Source organism: Halichoeres trimaculatus, unplaced genomic scaffold, assembly GCF_033239565.1.
Source record: "Halichoeres trimaculatus isolate MK-OKI-2021-1 unplaced genomic scaffold, fHalTri1.1 fHalTri1_scaffold_4, whole genome shotgun sequence".
In the NCBI taxonomy this organism is placed as follows: domain Eukaryota; kingdom Metazoa; phylum Chordata; class Actinopteri; order Labriformes; family Labridae; genus Halichoeres; species Halichoeres trimaculatus.
The window spans coordinates 17324421-17340291 of record NW_027437182.1 but is presented as its reverse complement, the minus strand read 5'-3'; the positions used below and the strand labels follow the sequence as shown (position 1 = coordinate 17340291).

The following is a 15871-nucleotide window of genomic DNA, read 5'->3' as shown; positions in this document are numbered from 1 at the left end:
ACTGAAGTAGAGTTGAGCCGGTCATCTGGTGTATTGGGGAATACAAAGCTAAAAAGTGGAGCAAAAGATGCATATTTTGTTGAAAGACAGTCAGCAGATTCAGCAGATTGAGCAGCACAAGCACAACACGGTAGTTCGCAACAATCGTAACAACGGTACTGTTGTCCTGTTTTATGCGTGCGTGCGCGAGGCGGATTGTGACGTCAGCGTTTCCACTGAAAACGCCAGCTTACTGTTTACAAGGCAACGGTGTTGGGAGCATTTCAGAAAAATCCCACTCCGGAGGCCGTTTTCAAAAGTTTGCGTTTTAGGTCGGCTGAAACGCTGTTTCCATGTAAACGCGAGGCTGAAACACAACAAAACTTTGGTGTTTCACCCTAAAACCATTGTCGTGTAAATGGCCTCCAAATTTGCTTTGAGAATCTGCAAAATGTTTGACATTGGCAAGGAAGATTTGGCCATTTTTTTCATGCGTGTAACTAGGGGTGGGAGAAAAAAATGAAAAACGGCATATTGGGATTTTTTGTTTGACAAGATCAAAATCAAGATTCTTTGTCAGAACAAGTCTTTTTTTTCCAAATTCAAATTCTTCAGTTCAGTCTTTCTTTATAAACTGGATTGGAAAAAAATTTACCATTTTCTCCTGCAGAGGGTGAATTGTTTCTCTCTGATTCATGTGGTGTTTGTTTTATGGGGAAAATACGGCTCCTGATGTAGTCTGTAGACATTATCATCATCATTTAACTTTTTCACATGGTCTGGTGTTAAAAAGAAAACTGAAGATCGCACAAATTGTAAATATTGCAGAACTGCAATTTAAATTGAATTGGCACCCCAAAAATCGTTATAGAATTGAATCGAGAGAAGACCAAATCGTCCCAGCCCTGTGTGCAACCAACAACATACTTAGCGCTGTTGCTGATCCCACAGATTTTTGTTCTTTACAAACGTGACACCATTCAAAAGGGAAATAAACACTCTGAGTGTAAATTTGATCAGAAAAGCAGTCATGTAGCTATCTTGCTTTGAAAGCCTCACAACTCTGAGCACTGCTGAGGTGTAAAAAACTATCAGAAACATTAACAAAAGGAATTTATTGTAGATTTTGCGTTGTTAGACTATACATTTGAGTTATCTAACACTTCTTCTCCATCTCTCAAATGACCATTTCCTAAACTCTGTTTTTGTTTCATGTTTTAATCCAGAGCAAGTGATAAAAAACGTAACCTGGCCCAGCAAAAAGCAGAGGCTCAGAGACGGCTCTATGGACACGGATCCATGAAGAAACTTTCAGCTGCCTCCTCGGACTGGGAGAAACAGCGTCATACATTGGAACGAAGGAGGGAAGAGCTGGTAGGGCATACACACATTAACTTCTCTGGGATTGTTTGAATTAATACTTTCCCTAAAAAAGGTCTGCTGAGCAAGATAATGCTCAAGATTTATAGTGAACACATTTCTCCACCAGGGATCTACCGAGTAAAATCACCACTCTTTGCTGCTAGCTGAACCGCAGGGGAGCATCTAGGACGCTGAACACCTGTGCAGGGTGGTGCACTATGCCTATGGTCAAGGGAGTTAGGAGTGATACTCATTTATTTCCCCACCCAGACTTCCAAAATGTGCCTTGGGACTTAAACAATGTCTGTACTGTCATAAACCCCACCCAGAAGTCATCAGATACCTTCTATGCCACAAAAAATGAGCACAAAAGGAGCTGGAGTCAATTATTTTGGTTCAGGTGCTCATCAGACATATGTTTGGAGATATTATCAGAGATATTCAGTGAACATATGGACCTGTTTTGAACCTCAGTGTGTTATATTCTTCGATGCTTTCCTCAGGACTGAGAGAGGAGTGGAGCAGAAACTCAGTCTGACTTAAGTCTTACTCTTCGTCAAAAGTTTTCTGAGAGAGGCATACTGTTAAATTATTTTCTCTTTGAAATGAAGGAGCCGAGGGAGTGTTTCTCATCTATATGAGGAAAAGTGGCAGCTACTGCTACTTTACGTCTCCCACCCTCTTTGATTAGCCTTTTGATCAGCCACGGCAGTAATCAGTGGGAATAAGGAAGGATGGCGCAGAGGCACCATTTTAAAAAGGGCACTACCTCAGATTTAAGTGCTGTTATGGTTGAAGTGCGAGGCCAGGTTCAGGACTATTGAAGGCACAGATCACTTAGCGCTCATTGATACTGCTGTGTAAATAGTGAAGCTACCTCCTCCCCCCCTCTTTAAGCCAAATCGTCCAACTGAGCATCACAATCATCCTTTCGTAATACATAAATATACGAGAAGATGGAGGGCCTCCCATTAACAGTCATTATTTGCAGTAACTATTTTCTGTATCTTTCTTCCTTTTTGCCCACTCAAATTTAAGACTTTGTTCTTTCTTTATTTAAAAAAATGTTTGAGAGATAAGCTCCTTTATCCTCATTTTTCTAGAAAGAGCGACTGGCACAGGTCCGCAAGCAGATCTCCAGGGAGGAGCATGAAAAGCAACATCTGGGGAACTACAGGTAAGGAAGAAGCCAACAGCTGTGGGAGTGAGTATCTCCCTCCAGGTGCTCCACCTACAAAGCTATATTTACATTTACGGGGTCACCAGCAGAGCACCACAGTGTCATGAGAATAAAATGCTGGGAAAGATTGTTTTGAGTGTGCATGAGTGAGAAATTTCACTGTGGCACCTGTTCTGCATGTCAGAAATTTAGATTAGCATTCAAACTTTGTGATTCTCTAACTCCTCTTTACTTCCCTCTTTTATTCTTTTCTCTTTTACCTCCAGCAGGGACTTTCAAAGACAAAGTGTGTCAATTTTTAATCCTCACATCTCAAACTTAGCAGATCTACCTCAAAGAAGGACTCAGCTCTAACACTAAGTTCTGATGTGCCACTCAAACCGCCCAAATTGTTGAACTCCCACACTCACTCTCTCCTTGTATCTCAGTTTCTTCCCCAAAGTGTTAACACATACACCAGGTCTTGATTTTCTCCCCTCGCTCACTTTCTGGCGCTCACAGACACACGTCTTCACAATTGGCTCCCCCGTCTCGCTGTCTCCCCGAGTGTAAGCGACTTCTTGACTCATCACTTGACTGAATGGCTAGTCAGAATGCTGATCCCGGCTCGCTTGAAGTGCTGTCACCTCCTCCTTCTTCTTTCTTCGACGTGCAGCCAGACAGTCAATCAGCCAGGCTGAGGTCTGTCTGGAGCACCCCTAATAAAGACCTCTTAGCATTCAAATGGTGTCCCAGCTTAGCACTGGAGTCTGATTAACACAGTGCTTCTCATTAGATGAGTTTGGGTAATGAACTTACTTACATTCAGCTATTAGAGAAAACTTGAATCAGGGAAAAAAAGTAAGGACCCTGTGGCACCAGAGGGAAACCACGCTGGGTGATGCCATTGTTGATGCTCATTTAAAATCATTTAAGCTGTTGGAAATCAGGAGGCTTGAGAGACACTGATGACCAAAACAAAGATAGCTCAGAAAATATGTAAATGGAATATGAATTATTGTTGATCTCCTGCCCGATTGGGAACATGTAGGAGGAGGATGCGCATTTTATTCTTAAATAATGGAGAGCTATTGTCAAATAAAACATCCATATATTCAAAGAGGGAGGATGGAGGATGTCAGAGAAAAGGAGCAGTCAACACCCACTTTTGAACTGTTGACCTTTTACTTTTTGATCAAGAGGTTTATTTGGCTCTTAAAGGACTGACAAGTTCTGGCTCTTTTCTCTATTGTGATTGGCACTTTATCCAGCTTTAAGAAAAACACATTTTCCTCAATTCTCTTGTGTTTCCCAAGAATAAGGAATTAAAAAGCTGTTCAGTGTACTTTACGGGGAGCTTAAGAGAATGGCAAAATCTCCACTAGGATAACGCAAAAGGAAAGAGAGAAATAAGTCTGTCCTTTTTTAGGTCTTTTCTTCAGCATTTGTATGATTTGAGCAGCAGCCTCTAAAGGAATGATAAGTAATGGGTCAACTTATCAGTAATCTGTTAAGTATGAACATACATGGGATTTTTAGCAGTGCACAGTAAAACTTTAAATTCACAGAACATGCATAGTATCGTCTTTTTTCATTCGTAGGGAGAGAAGCTCACCCACCACTTAATTAAACTTCATAGCCTGTATGATAAGTCATATTAATCAAGCGTAGCGTTAGTTCAGGCAGGCCATGATGTCAAGCTCTAACAGCTTAGCTGTCATCATCAGTGCAGATCAGCTGATTGCTCGGCTGACTTCAGAGCGGGCTATTTAAACAGCCCTAGCCTCCCTCTTGCTTCCTCTGATGGCATTTTGCAACCCACCTCCACCCACTTCCTTCTGTCAATCTATTCATGTTGATTGCTCTGCTCTGTCTGGGTTTTTATTTTTGCTGCTGCACTCCCTGCTAATGCCATTCACGATGGCTTGTGATGGGCAGGAAGGTGTGCTCTACCTGCCTCAGGCTTTCCGGGAGTCCCAGAACCATACTGCCAGATATTACTGTGCAAGTTAATCAAGATTATTTTGGCAAAATGGTCCTGACTGAAATGGGATATATGAAAAATCATGATCCACCATCAAACTTTTCAGGACAGTGGAGTCTATAATTCAGATGCATTTATGAGAGAACTGTTTAGATATTCTTAAATTGTGAAACATGTCTTGCTATTGCATTAACATCACATAAATCTATCTGAAAAAACTTTTTTTTTCTTTTTTGGAAAAAGGTCTGTATGAAACTGTTGATTCAATAGGCCAACTTTGGAGGGGTTGTCTCTAAATATGTCTGCACAGACACTAAACTGCTTCCCTGGTCAGCACTTGAACAGATTAAATCATGGCCAATGTTATGATTCAATGGACAAAGTGATGACATGATAGAAGTTGGGAGATGTGTTCTAAGGATAATCGGGGAGTGTGAATGCATTTTTATTATCCCTCAGGCCAAATGTAAACACTGAAAACTGTCCAAAAAGAAATGTGCAGGATATGTGAAAAGCCACATAAGTGAAGACAAATGTGTAAGTGATCCTCTCAAAGACTTTGTGAGTGTGTGTGTGTGTGTGTGTGTGTGTGTGTGTGTGTGTGTGTGTGTGTGTGTGTGTGTGTGTGTGTGTGTGTGTGTGTGTGTGTGTATGTGTTTGAGAGAAGCTTTGATATGTTATGCTTTATGGAAACTTGACTGAAGTTTCAACAGCTTATTACCTCAAGGTCTCTATTCATACTTTTTTTTCTTACTGTCTTTTCTCTCTGCTCCCTCCTCCTTCATTATTCTCCCCTGATCCTGCAACTCACCTTTTCTTTTGTCTCTCCACCCTCACACCTCTCATTGAAATACTTATAATTCTCTCCGTTTTTGTGTTTCCTGTCCTTCCTGCTCTCTTTTCTGTCCATCACTTCTCACACCTGCTGTGCTTCGACCTCTCTGTGCCTTACTTCATCCTCTCCTCCCTCCTCTTTCATTTATCCCTCTATTGTTGTAAAACTTTTCCATTTCTTTCATGCTCACTTTCTTCACATTTCCAACCCTCCTTTCTCCACTCCTCTCTTATCCTTTTTCTTTATGTTTTATCCACCACTCTACCCTCCCTCCCAATTTTGTGGCCGTTCTTCCCCTCACCTCACATACCTCTTTTCTTGAACTCATATTCCCCTCTTCGTTCTTTCTCTCCATCACTCCCACTCACTTCATTTTAATGTTTTTGCTTCTTTCTTTCTCATCATTTCTTTACTCTCCCCTCTCATCCCCTTTCATCCTGTGTTGATGACCCTCCTCTCTGCTTTTCCATTCTCCCTCTTTCTCCACTCCTCCGTTACTCTCCTCGCCTTCCCCTCTCTGTGTCTCTGCTGCCTACAGACGTATTTACCCCCCAGACGACAAGCTGCTGTTGGAGAAGTATGAAAGCCTGCTCTCGGCCGCCTTTCAGACCTTCCTCGCCGGGCGAGCTGCATCACTTCAAAAGGAAATGAATAATCCTCTGAAACGAATGAAGGCACGTACATCAGTGGCAGACTGTCACACACACACATACACACATCATAGAAACACACACAAACACAAACACACAATATTCAGACACTTGTGGACAAGCACATAGCAAAGAAAAGAAGCACGCATTTCTATTAAGATTCTGCCCACAGAGACAAAAAGGATGCACAAATAATGCAGAAAGTGTGCTGCAGTCCTTCACATTTGTTAAAACGTCTGACAGAATGTCCTTCTTCTTCTCTATCTGCTTCGCTCTCCCTCTGTCATTCACTCCATCTCTCCACAAATATTTATTGTGCTGTGTACATAAGCTTTTAAAAGCAAATCAAATCCCACACAACAATGTCATTTTTGTTTCTTTACAGTTAGACGCTCTTCTGTTTCCCTCTTCTGCCTTCTCCAGTTTTCTGTCTTATTTTATTTCTGTCAAAGCCAAGTTGTGAAGAGGCTTTAAAGATGATCAGTGCTGCATATTTGTATCAACTTTTCTTTTGACTTACATTTTTATTGTAGTAAAAGTATTCAAGGATTTACTTTGGAAATATTCATGTAAGCACATACACTTAAATGAACCTGTATGGCCATGCAGAATGATACAGTTATTCAATGCAGTACCTTCCAGTACTAAGAAGAATGTAGCTTCGGTCAAACCCTGGAATAAAAAGACTTATAAAAAAAAAGAGGAGTCAATACTCAACAACTCTACATGAATTTAGGGAAGAAAATACAAATTGAGACGAGAGAAAGACAGCAAAAACACAGTAATTAAATACAGTGAAAGTTGGTAGGATGCTGATTTGGATAGTTATTCTGTCACTTTTGTTCTGTGTAACATAATTTTTGAAGTATTGAGACAGACTGCTATTATGGAGACACTATGAATTGGAATTACTTGAGCAGGGTACAAAAAGTAAGCAGAAGATAAATGCAATTTTCTGTTTTCAGGTCTGGTTTTTGTATTCAGAAAGAACAAATCAGAGGCTGCGTTTACATGCAGTCATTAACCCTTTCTTTTTTGGAGTATTATTGGAATATATTATTAACTTGGTTGTGCACGGCCTAGTAAACACCGATAACCCTTAAAAAAAAAAAAAAAAAAAAGCTCATATTCCGGTTTTTAAAAACCCAAAACTCATCTGTGAGTTACTCTTTTTCTAACCCAAATATTTGGTCATGTATACCCCTATCGGGATATCCCCATCTATAGGGACATTAATTTGTTTTCTGTGCATGTTCTGTTTGCAAGGAATCTTGGTCTTTTGAGTATAGGAAGTTCTCCATTCTGGTGTTGTTTTTGTTGCTGCTGTTGCCATGGATACAGTAAGAAGTAGAAATGATGTGCATTGCGTCATGATGTTCTCAGAACGTTGAGATGTTGTCTGTGCGCTGCTGATTTGATTGGGATACCATGTAAACAGGAATAACCCTGTTTGCTCACACATGTCAGTGGATTATTCCAAATGTTTCAAAAACCGGAATATTTACCCTAATCTGAATATTGTACGTCTTGTAAATGTAGTTAGTGATACAGAAAGAAACAAGACATTATGGGACATAAAACTGCATGGGTGGAAGAGAGAACCTGAACTGATTTTAGCCTCTGTAAAGTAATGTTGAGTATGGACTGTGGATATATTTGTCAGTACTATTGACATTAATATGAATATCAAAGCACAAAGAAGATTTTTCAGAAAGAACTATTGCAGCTTTTGTTAAAACAACAGCCTGTAGTCATTTACTGATTAGTTTTCTGAAAGTTATCGTGTGTCTGTGGAGGGATAGCCTCCAGATGATTTTTTTTTAAAGAGGTGTCTTGTAAAGATCAGGTGTTGTAAGCACTAGGCTGAGGCAAGTTTAATCTACGGAGAGCGGCTCTCATTTAAGGAGGAGGAGAGAGATAATAGAACAAAAGGAGAATCCAGAGTTTGCTATCTAATAACATAAACATGAGTGACAACTTCTCTGCTCTTATTAAGGAGCAGAGTGTAAGAGTTCAGGTGCAAATATATCTCTTAAGTTGAAATTTAGTCATTAAACTTCCAATAATGGAGCACTTGTTCGCATTACAGACATATTTGGCAGGTAATTACCTGACGACGGTCAAAGTGATTGAGATTTTTTTCATGACAGACTTTCCTTGGCTTTATTTGCATTTCTCAGCTTTGCTTTTGACTAGATGGATAAACACTTAAGCTTATTGATTAAGTCAAAGATTTGCATTTACTTGATTTGATTAGTGGCATTAGTGCCATTGTGGGCTGTTTAAGCTGTTTAAGTAGTTAGTTCAAGTAACAGCAGTTGTTTGCCTTCATTATTCTGCTTAAGCACAGCTGATGTTTTTCCAATTGTGGTGTTTGAGTAGTTGATGGTGTGATGATTCACATATTTATTGAAGTATAAATTGCACAATTTTTACCAGTCATTAGCAAAGATATGAGGGCTCCCTTATCCCTTATCTGAAGGGATAGAAAATCAACAGATACTCATAACTTAATGAGGACTTTGGAAAGTCTCAGTTTTTGTTTTCTTCGACAGCCTGTAGTGAAAAACGAACAGGTGGTTCTATGCAAAAATATCATGAGTTTATTTGGTTATCTAAATATGCCTCATTCTTTGTCATTGAGGTGTTTCCTTCTGGCAAATTTTGTGGCCCAATGGAAATTATTTTACTTTTGAAACCAAAAATTAAGGTTTTGTTATTGACAGTAACAAATTTGATTTGATATATTTGTAGTTTTTTACCCTTCAGTTTTTTTGTGTATTTGTACAATGCAGAATACTGAAGAAAAAAAAAATCAAAATTGGTGAACTACGTTTTAATATTGCAAGAAAAAAAAAGCTTTAGTGTATAGATTTTTCCATTACTATTACAGTTAATAACAGGATAAAAACTTAGTGGTTTTGGGCTATGGTTTGTCTGCATGCAATTTAAGGGACAGATTGAAAGTGCTGGCACCCAAAGATAAATGAGGAATTAGGGGAGTCTTTTAAAGTTATTCCTTGACAGAAATTTCATTAAAGAATACTTTAAGCATCAAAACCAAAATGTTGTAAGACTGAGGTTTTCCAAACCGAGTCAGTGATAAAGACTGGTAAGCCAGTAGGCTCATGTCTGCAACTGCTGTTTGTCCTCATCTATGAAATTGAACCTCTCATGATCTTTTTTCTGAGTGTTAAAACTTAAATCTTCAAATCTTCCCAAATCTCTCTCTTTTTTTTTTTTTACCTTGGCCCTTAAATGTTTCCCTTTGTATGCACAAGGGATTGTGTGTCAGCACGCCACCAACATGTTTGTCAAGTCTGCACCTGCATGGCTGATGAAGGCTGCCTTTGGTGGCTACTCAATGCCACCATAAATTGAAAAAATGTCACGAACTGTCACACTATCATAGAAAATACAGCGTGCTCTGTGATCCTGGTGCTGATGCTCTACAGCTTCACTTCTTTGCAGCAGGAAACAAGTGGAGGGTTACACTGCTTTTTAAGGGGTTTGCATCATCCTCCTTTCTATTTCTATTACTGTTAGGTTGGAAGGTATATGCATCAAATGTTAGTTCACTTGTTAGCCATCTACTGAATGTTTTCCTGTCGGCTCAGCTGATGTCTTCTTATTCCCCATTCTTCACACATAAACTCCCAACATAAAAAAGAAAAATGTTGTTGAGCAGGTGCAAGCTCAGCTCGCCCGCAGTTTTCTGCCAATATGATAAAATGCCAAAAAGTACACACACTGCAAATTGTTGTCAGGGAACACTTAACTATCAGAAAAAAGTGGGCTGCAAGCCCTGCAAATTTACACTAAGCAAAGAGACAATCTTTCTTTTTTTAATGTTTAAACAAGTTTCACATAAAGTACATATGCTTCAAAGAGGAGAGGTCTTTCTTTACAAGTAGAAGCTAGTTTCAAATGCAGCTCTGTTTATCAAGAGGTGCTGCTACCTGCTGTAAGGGGCACAGTAGATCACCAAGGGCACTAAGTGAGCACAGCTCATCATGTACGGAATTTGCGACACATCATAAATGACCCAAAGACAGGCCAGCAATATCAGCTGCAGAGCTAAATCCTAAAATACATCCAGACCTGCAGCTCAAGTCAATCCATTGCTGCTTTGGCAGAAAAATACCGGCTAAATGTTGTGTAAGAATTTTTTGCAAGTTTTTCCTGGACAGTAGGGCTTAGAGGGGTCATCCTTTTTGAGACTTTTCTACTTGCTTTGAGAAGGAGAGAAGGGGGGTCAAGTCCAAGTTTGAAATTAGTCTGAAGGAATAAGTGCAGTTGGACTCACTGGAGTTTTGGGCTGACTCAGGGGTCTATATGTTTTTCTTCTTTTTTTCTTTATTTTACAGTACAGAACATAAATTCCTGAGCAGTGAAAAAGCGTCTCCTGACTACATTACCACAGGAATGGACCAGACAGGGTCATCTGTCAAACAGCATAAAGAAGTATGGCGTCAGAGAAGGGCATAGGCAGAAGCTGCCAGCTTTAGAAAATAAAAAGCTTTCATAGCAAAAATGGATAAAATTATTACAAAAGCTTTCTCTGTGGACTCCAAGACAACACTACACACTTGGCCAAAAAAGTACTTAGTATTATTATTAAGAGTGACACAGACAAACAGAATATTAAACGTTTAATTTATAAAGTTGTTTATATGTATGATCTCAAGAAAGAGGGAAAATCCCCATGACATTGAAGCTGGTGATAATTGGAGAGAGCTCTGTCCACTTTACCGAGCTGCATCATTTAAAGTGTGTGTCTGTGTCACAAACACTTTTACTTTGAAGCAGATAAATACCTTTCAGTTCATTTGTGATTTCTATATATGTGTGAAGTTCAGTTTTCATCCATGCTTTAAAACATATCAAATCACCCATGCAATCTACTTTGGTACAATTTAACAAGGTAATGGGCCTCCAGTGGTTTAAACACTGCTGTGGGTGGGGGAACTTTCACCTTGTGAAAGCATACTGTATTGGCTGACATTTACTGAAGCTAGAATGCCAAAAGGAACGTTAAGTAAAGGGAAAGTCCTGTTTTCAACTATTAAGTTAAAAACATAACATTTTGATTTATATTTCAGCACTGGCACCCGAGGAATACTAACATATTCATTGCATTAATACACAGCAGAGGGATTAACTCAATTTCGACACATTGGTCATTTCTTAATTCTGCTTCCCAAAAGCTCTCAAAGGTACTGATAGGATTTAAAAAATAAGATTGTATGAGGTATTTAGGAAAGTGTGCTTGTTACTGAATGTAATGAGAACCCAAGTCATCGGTGCCCGTGTTCAAATTTAGTCCAAGTCGTGAAAAACAAGGCTCAAGCATAGACTGTATAAAACATGGATGTAGCCTCCACCACATTTGATATGACACCGGCTGTGAGCCTCCCTTCGAACAGCTACAAGGCGCCTGTCTGTCACGTGACCTGAGCTGTGTCTCTGATTGAACAATGAAATGATCTTAATAACTTCTGAACCACAGAGTTAGAAAAAAATTCACCCATCGTACCGTGTGTGCCGATCAGCGTTTTAGACCCCAGCCTTTTTTTGAACCAGGCTTAGGGATGGGTACCTTTCACATTTGAAACGATACGGTACCAATTCCCGGTACCTGGCAATTGGTATCGGTACTCAACGGTACCAATTTTCGGTACTTTTGTGTGCGTAGATGGAAAAAAAATATCAATTGGTTCAATAATAAAATGTAAATTATTTTTATTTAACATATTTATTCTTCAGTGTATAACCCTGTAATGCTGTTTTCATGTCCAGCATGGAAAATCACCTACTCTTCCACTCCCTTACAGTCACAAGTTTAGGTACCTAAATATGGTACCTTTTGATTTTACATGAATCGGTACCCGGTACTTTTGACTGAATTCGGTCGGTACCTATAAAAGTACCTAATTCGGTACCCATCCCTAACCAGGCTATAGATATGCATTTTAATGCCTTAAGTGTCTGCATATAGGACTGAGTGTGCACATGACTCCCAGTCTTTCTGCAGCCAGCCTCAAGCAGATTCTTGATGGACAGTAACATTTATCCACATAGGCTTCATTTTTACTATACGGATGTTGCCCCTTCGGCTCAAGTTGGACTTGAGTCCAAATCTTGGATTTGAGTTTGACAACACTGACTCATCCTCGTTGTCAGAAAGCCTTTTTCTTTATCTGACACTTTCTCAGCTGTTAACAGTATGCAGGTCCAGAGTTTGAAGGCTACTGTAGGTTTGGTTTTCCAGTGGCCGTAAAGTACCCATCAAAGAAACACAAAAACTCCTTGACATAGTAATATACCACTGCGCACACATACACACACACACACATACACATACACACACCCCAACAAAGAGCCAGGGGGCACAGTGACCTTTTCAAAGACCCCAGAAGGCAGTTTGATGACTAATCTGAGAGAAAAACAATCACTTTTCATCTGTTTTTGAGCGGCAAGTGGGCGCTTTTTATGTCCCAGACGTGAAGCAACATTAATCACCTTTGCCTTCATTTCAGCTACGGCCAAATGGCCAAGGCCCCAGCATATTGGCGAAGGCCGGAAAGCTGGCTTTTCCAAATCCAGACTCTATAAGAGCAGCCAAATAGCAGTGCTTGCCCAGCGAGGGGCTTTTTTTTTTACTGAGATAAGGCAAATATGCCTGTGAAGTCCAACTTTTTCTTATGTACTCACACTTCATTTTGACTTTTAAGTAATTAGAGCCATAAAAAATCAGAGAGTTTAATTATTCTTATCATTTTATCATTAAGATATATAACTACCTGTTAGTTTTTTGATGCTTTACAGTTTTTTTTCTCACCTTAAGCATTCTCTCTTCCACCATCCTCATTTTATTGTCATGTGTTTTTGGTTTGTGTTTAGGAGGAGGACATCTTGGATCTTCTGGAGCAATGTGAATTGGATGATGAGAAGCTGATGGGAAAATCCTCCCGACAACGGGGCCCTAAGGTGGGTGAAGGTGTGAGAGGTGGGGAGGCACTGAAACCCTGAGAGAGGAAGGAGAATCAGGGCCATATACCTCAAGGGACCTGTGGAAAAGTGCAAAGGAGAGTGTCAGAGGGAGAGAATGAGGGAGGCAGGGAGGCAGATGCCTGGAGCTAACGCCCACAGAAAGCATATAGGACGTGATTCAGAAAAATAAAGAGGAGGGGTAGATGAGAAAGAAAAGAATCAGAAAGAATCCCAAAGAAAAGACCCAAGTCCCCTAGGGGACAGCTGTCAGGCTGTCTCTCTTTCTGTCTATCTTCCTCTTTCCTCTCTCCCTTCCTTTGTCACATATACCTATACGCCCCCTCGATTTCCCACGACAGCACATTACTCCCTCCATCACCCTTCTTCACTCCCCTCCTCTCACCTCTCCATCCCCTGCCTCTTCCTGAACATCTACATCCCTCCCTCCCTCCCTCCCTCACTCACTCACTCTTGGGCTAAATTGGCTGGAACACTCAAAGAGTATGTTAGGGACTCGACAAGGCAGTTCAGCACTGCATTAGAGAGGCCTTAGTCGGAATGAGGACTTGTTCAGACACAATCACTGTTGTCCAAATTAATTTGGACTCTGTCAGTTTCGATGTTGCTGGCTGTGCAGGGAGAGACATTGAGGGGGGCAGGGGGGAAAGAAAAAGCTGTGACGGATAGATTCACTCCTCGGGGTGCAGCGCTCACAAGCCATCTGGTGAAAGAGAACCAGTGAGTGCATGAAGCTAGAAGAGAGGAGCGAGGGGATTAGAGACTGGATTGCCAGGGAATGGAAGGGCCACTAATGTATGTCACTGCTGAGGAAATGTTAAGACGGTGAAGACCAGAAGAGCAAGAAAAGCACAAAGTGAAATGTTGAAAGGCAGTGTAGCTAGTGATGGCCTTTGAGTTTTCTTTATTTCTTTCCTGTTGTTTGTTTCCCTTTGTCCTTCCCTGTATTTCTCTTCCACTTTATGAACATGTGCATTCACATGATAAATAACTTATCACATTTGATACTCTTAAGTCCATTTCCTACATGAACTCTGAACAGTTTGACAACTTTAGGGTCCTGACAGTTTCTACACCACAGCTTGGTATACTCCTGTTGGTTTAGGTGAAGGGTGCATCTAGATAGTGACTTTCTCTGGGTTAACAGGACAAAGCAGTACAGTGAGAACAATGGCATTCATGCGCTCACTCTCTCTTCATACGGATAAATGTTCAAGGCTACTTCCTGCTGCATTCACTGTAAAGCTGAAAAAGGAAAGTTCAGAGTAAATCTCTTTGAGAACTTTTGGTTTGTGTTGGTTATGGCATCAATGTGAAGTAAAGATGTGGGAATGTTACATCTTGAGACAACTGCAGGTCAGTTCATAGAAGAGACAATTCAAATCTCTTTGATGAAGCAAAATGACCACATTGACTGTTGTAAAGTTAGGGTTTATTTTAATACATTAACAGGTGATAAAGTTAAATTCTTGATGAACTGTTCCCACCTCTGGAAATCCCATCTCAGAAGGTCTGGTTTTCTTTTCTAGGTCGTAAAGCTTTACTTTATTATCATTCTGTTTCATAACCAGTTCATCCCTTTACAGGGGCTTTGAAGTTTGTTTGAACAGATTTGGCTGGTTACATTTAGATCTGCATCCCTAACAGTCATGTACAGCATGTGAGAAAGGGCCTCTGCTTTACTTTTATCCTCAGTTCCCCTGTAAGCACGCTCTTCTTACCTCATCACTCACTCTTGTATTAGCACAAACTTCAAGTTTCTGTCTCTTTGTCTTCCTCTCTTCTGTTTATCTAACAGCTTCCTGTCTGTTTTCACTTCTACACTTGAATGTTCAGTCCTTTTCTCTCCTTTTCTATTCATTTCCGTTCTCCCATCTATTCAAACCTTTTTCTGAGTTTCTCCTCGCTCCTATACTCAGATTCACCTTGTCCTCTTTTTTCCCCTCTCCATCAATCTAATGCTCCCATCTTCTCTTTTATTTCTCTCTCATGTATTTAATCTCTCTTTCTGTCTCGATCCTCCTCTATCACTCAGCCTCACAGTTACCCAGCGGTGACTGTGTAAGCCCTGTGATCACTTCCTGCCCATTAATCCAGGTGGTCTGACAGCGCTGCCCGAGCTAACCGTAGAATAACAGATGTACAAATGCTTTATTAATGTGATCAGTGTGTTCCTTTCCAGGATGTGAAGTTGACACTCAACTCAATGAACTCCGAGATAAAAAAAAATCTTTTGTGTTTGTGTTGTGGGGCTGAAGCAGATCATGATTTCATAAGTGAAAAAGTCAGCCACCTGTTCAGAGATAGCAGAGATTCAGCATTTTGTTTACCCTCCTTCAATATTTTTTATGAAAAAATCATTTTTATTGGGAGGATAAAAGTTTTCACTTTGATAACTATGGTAGGACAGAATCTAAGATTTTTAACTTTTTAATAATGAAAGACACTGTTTCTTTTCTTTTCTTCTTTTTCTTTTCTTTTCTTTTCTTTTCAACCTCTAGCTTTGGATAAGGGAAGTGGTCCTTCATAACAGAGCTACACCTGTGGGGCTAAAACCCTTCACATAAAAGAAGGGGCACCCACATCAGGACATATTGTACTAAAAAGGTTTTAATCATGTCCTGATCATTTTTGTAGATATGTTATTTCCCGAAGCCTGTATTCAGTGCTCATGTATTCCTCTGAACCCACATCGAACAAAAGAGTGTTGACAGATTTTTGAGTTTCATCTGCAGTCATTTTTGGTTAAAGATACAGGGCCTCTTCTAGGGATGGGTACCGAATTAGGTACTTTTATAGGTACCGACCGAATTCTGTCAAAAGTACCGGGTATCGATTCATGTAAAACCAAAAGGTACCATGTTTAGGTACCTAAATGCATCCTTGTGACT

General features: G+C 40.1%; 1 protein-coding gene across 3 annotated transcripts in view; it reads left to right on the top strand.

Moving 5' to 3' along the window:
• The window catches only part of ttll7 (tubulin tyrosine ligase-like family, member 7), a 77051-nt gene that overhangs the window by 36723 nt on the left and 24457 nt on the right, over positions 1-15871 (top strand). For all 3 annotated transcript variants that reach the window (XM_074668787.1, XM_074668788.1, XM_074668786.1), the window contains exons 11-14: positions 1206-1353; positions 2445-2518; positions 5858-5993; positions 12873-12959. In XM_074668787.1, the coding sequence (XP_074524888.1) occupies positions 1206-1353; positions 2445-2518; positions 5858-5993; positions 12873-12959 (445 nt within the window). The remainder of the gene's footprint in view (positions 1-1205; positions 1354-2444; positions 2519-5857; positions 5994-12872; positions 12960-15871) is intronic.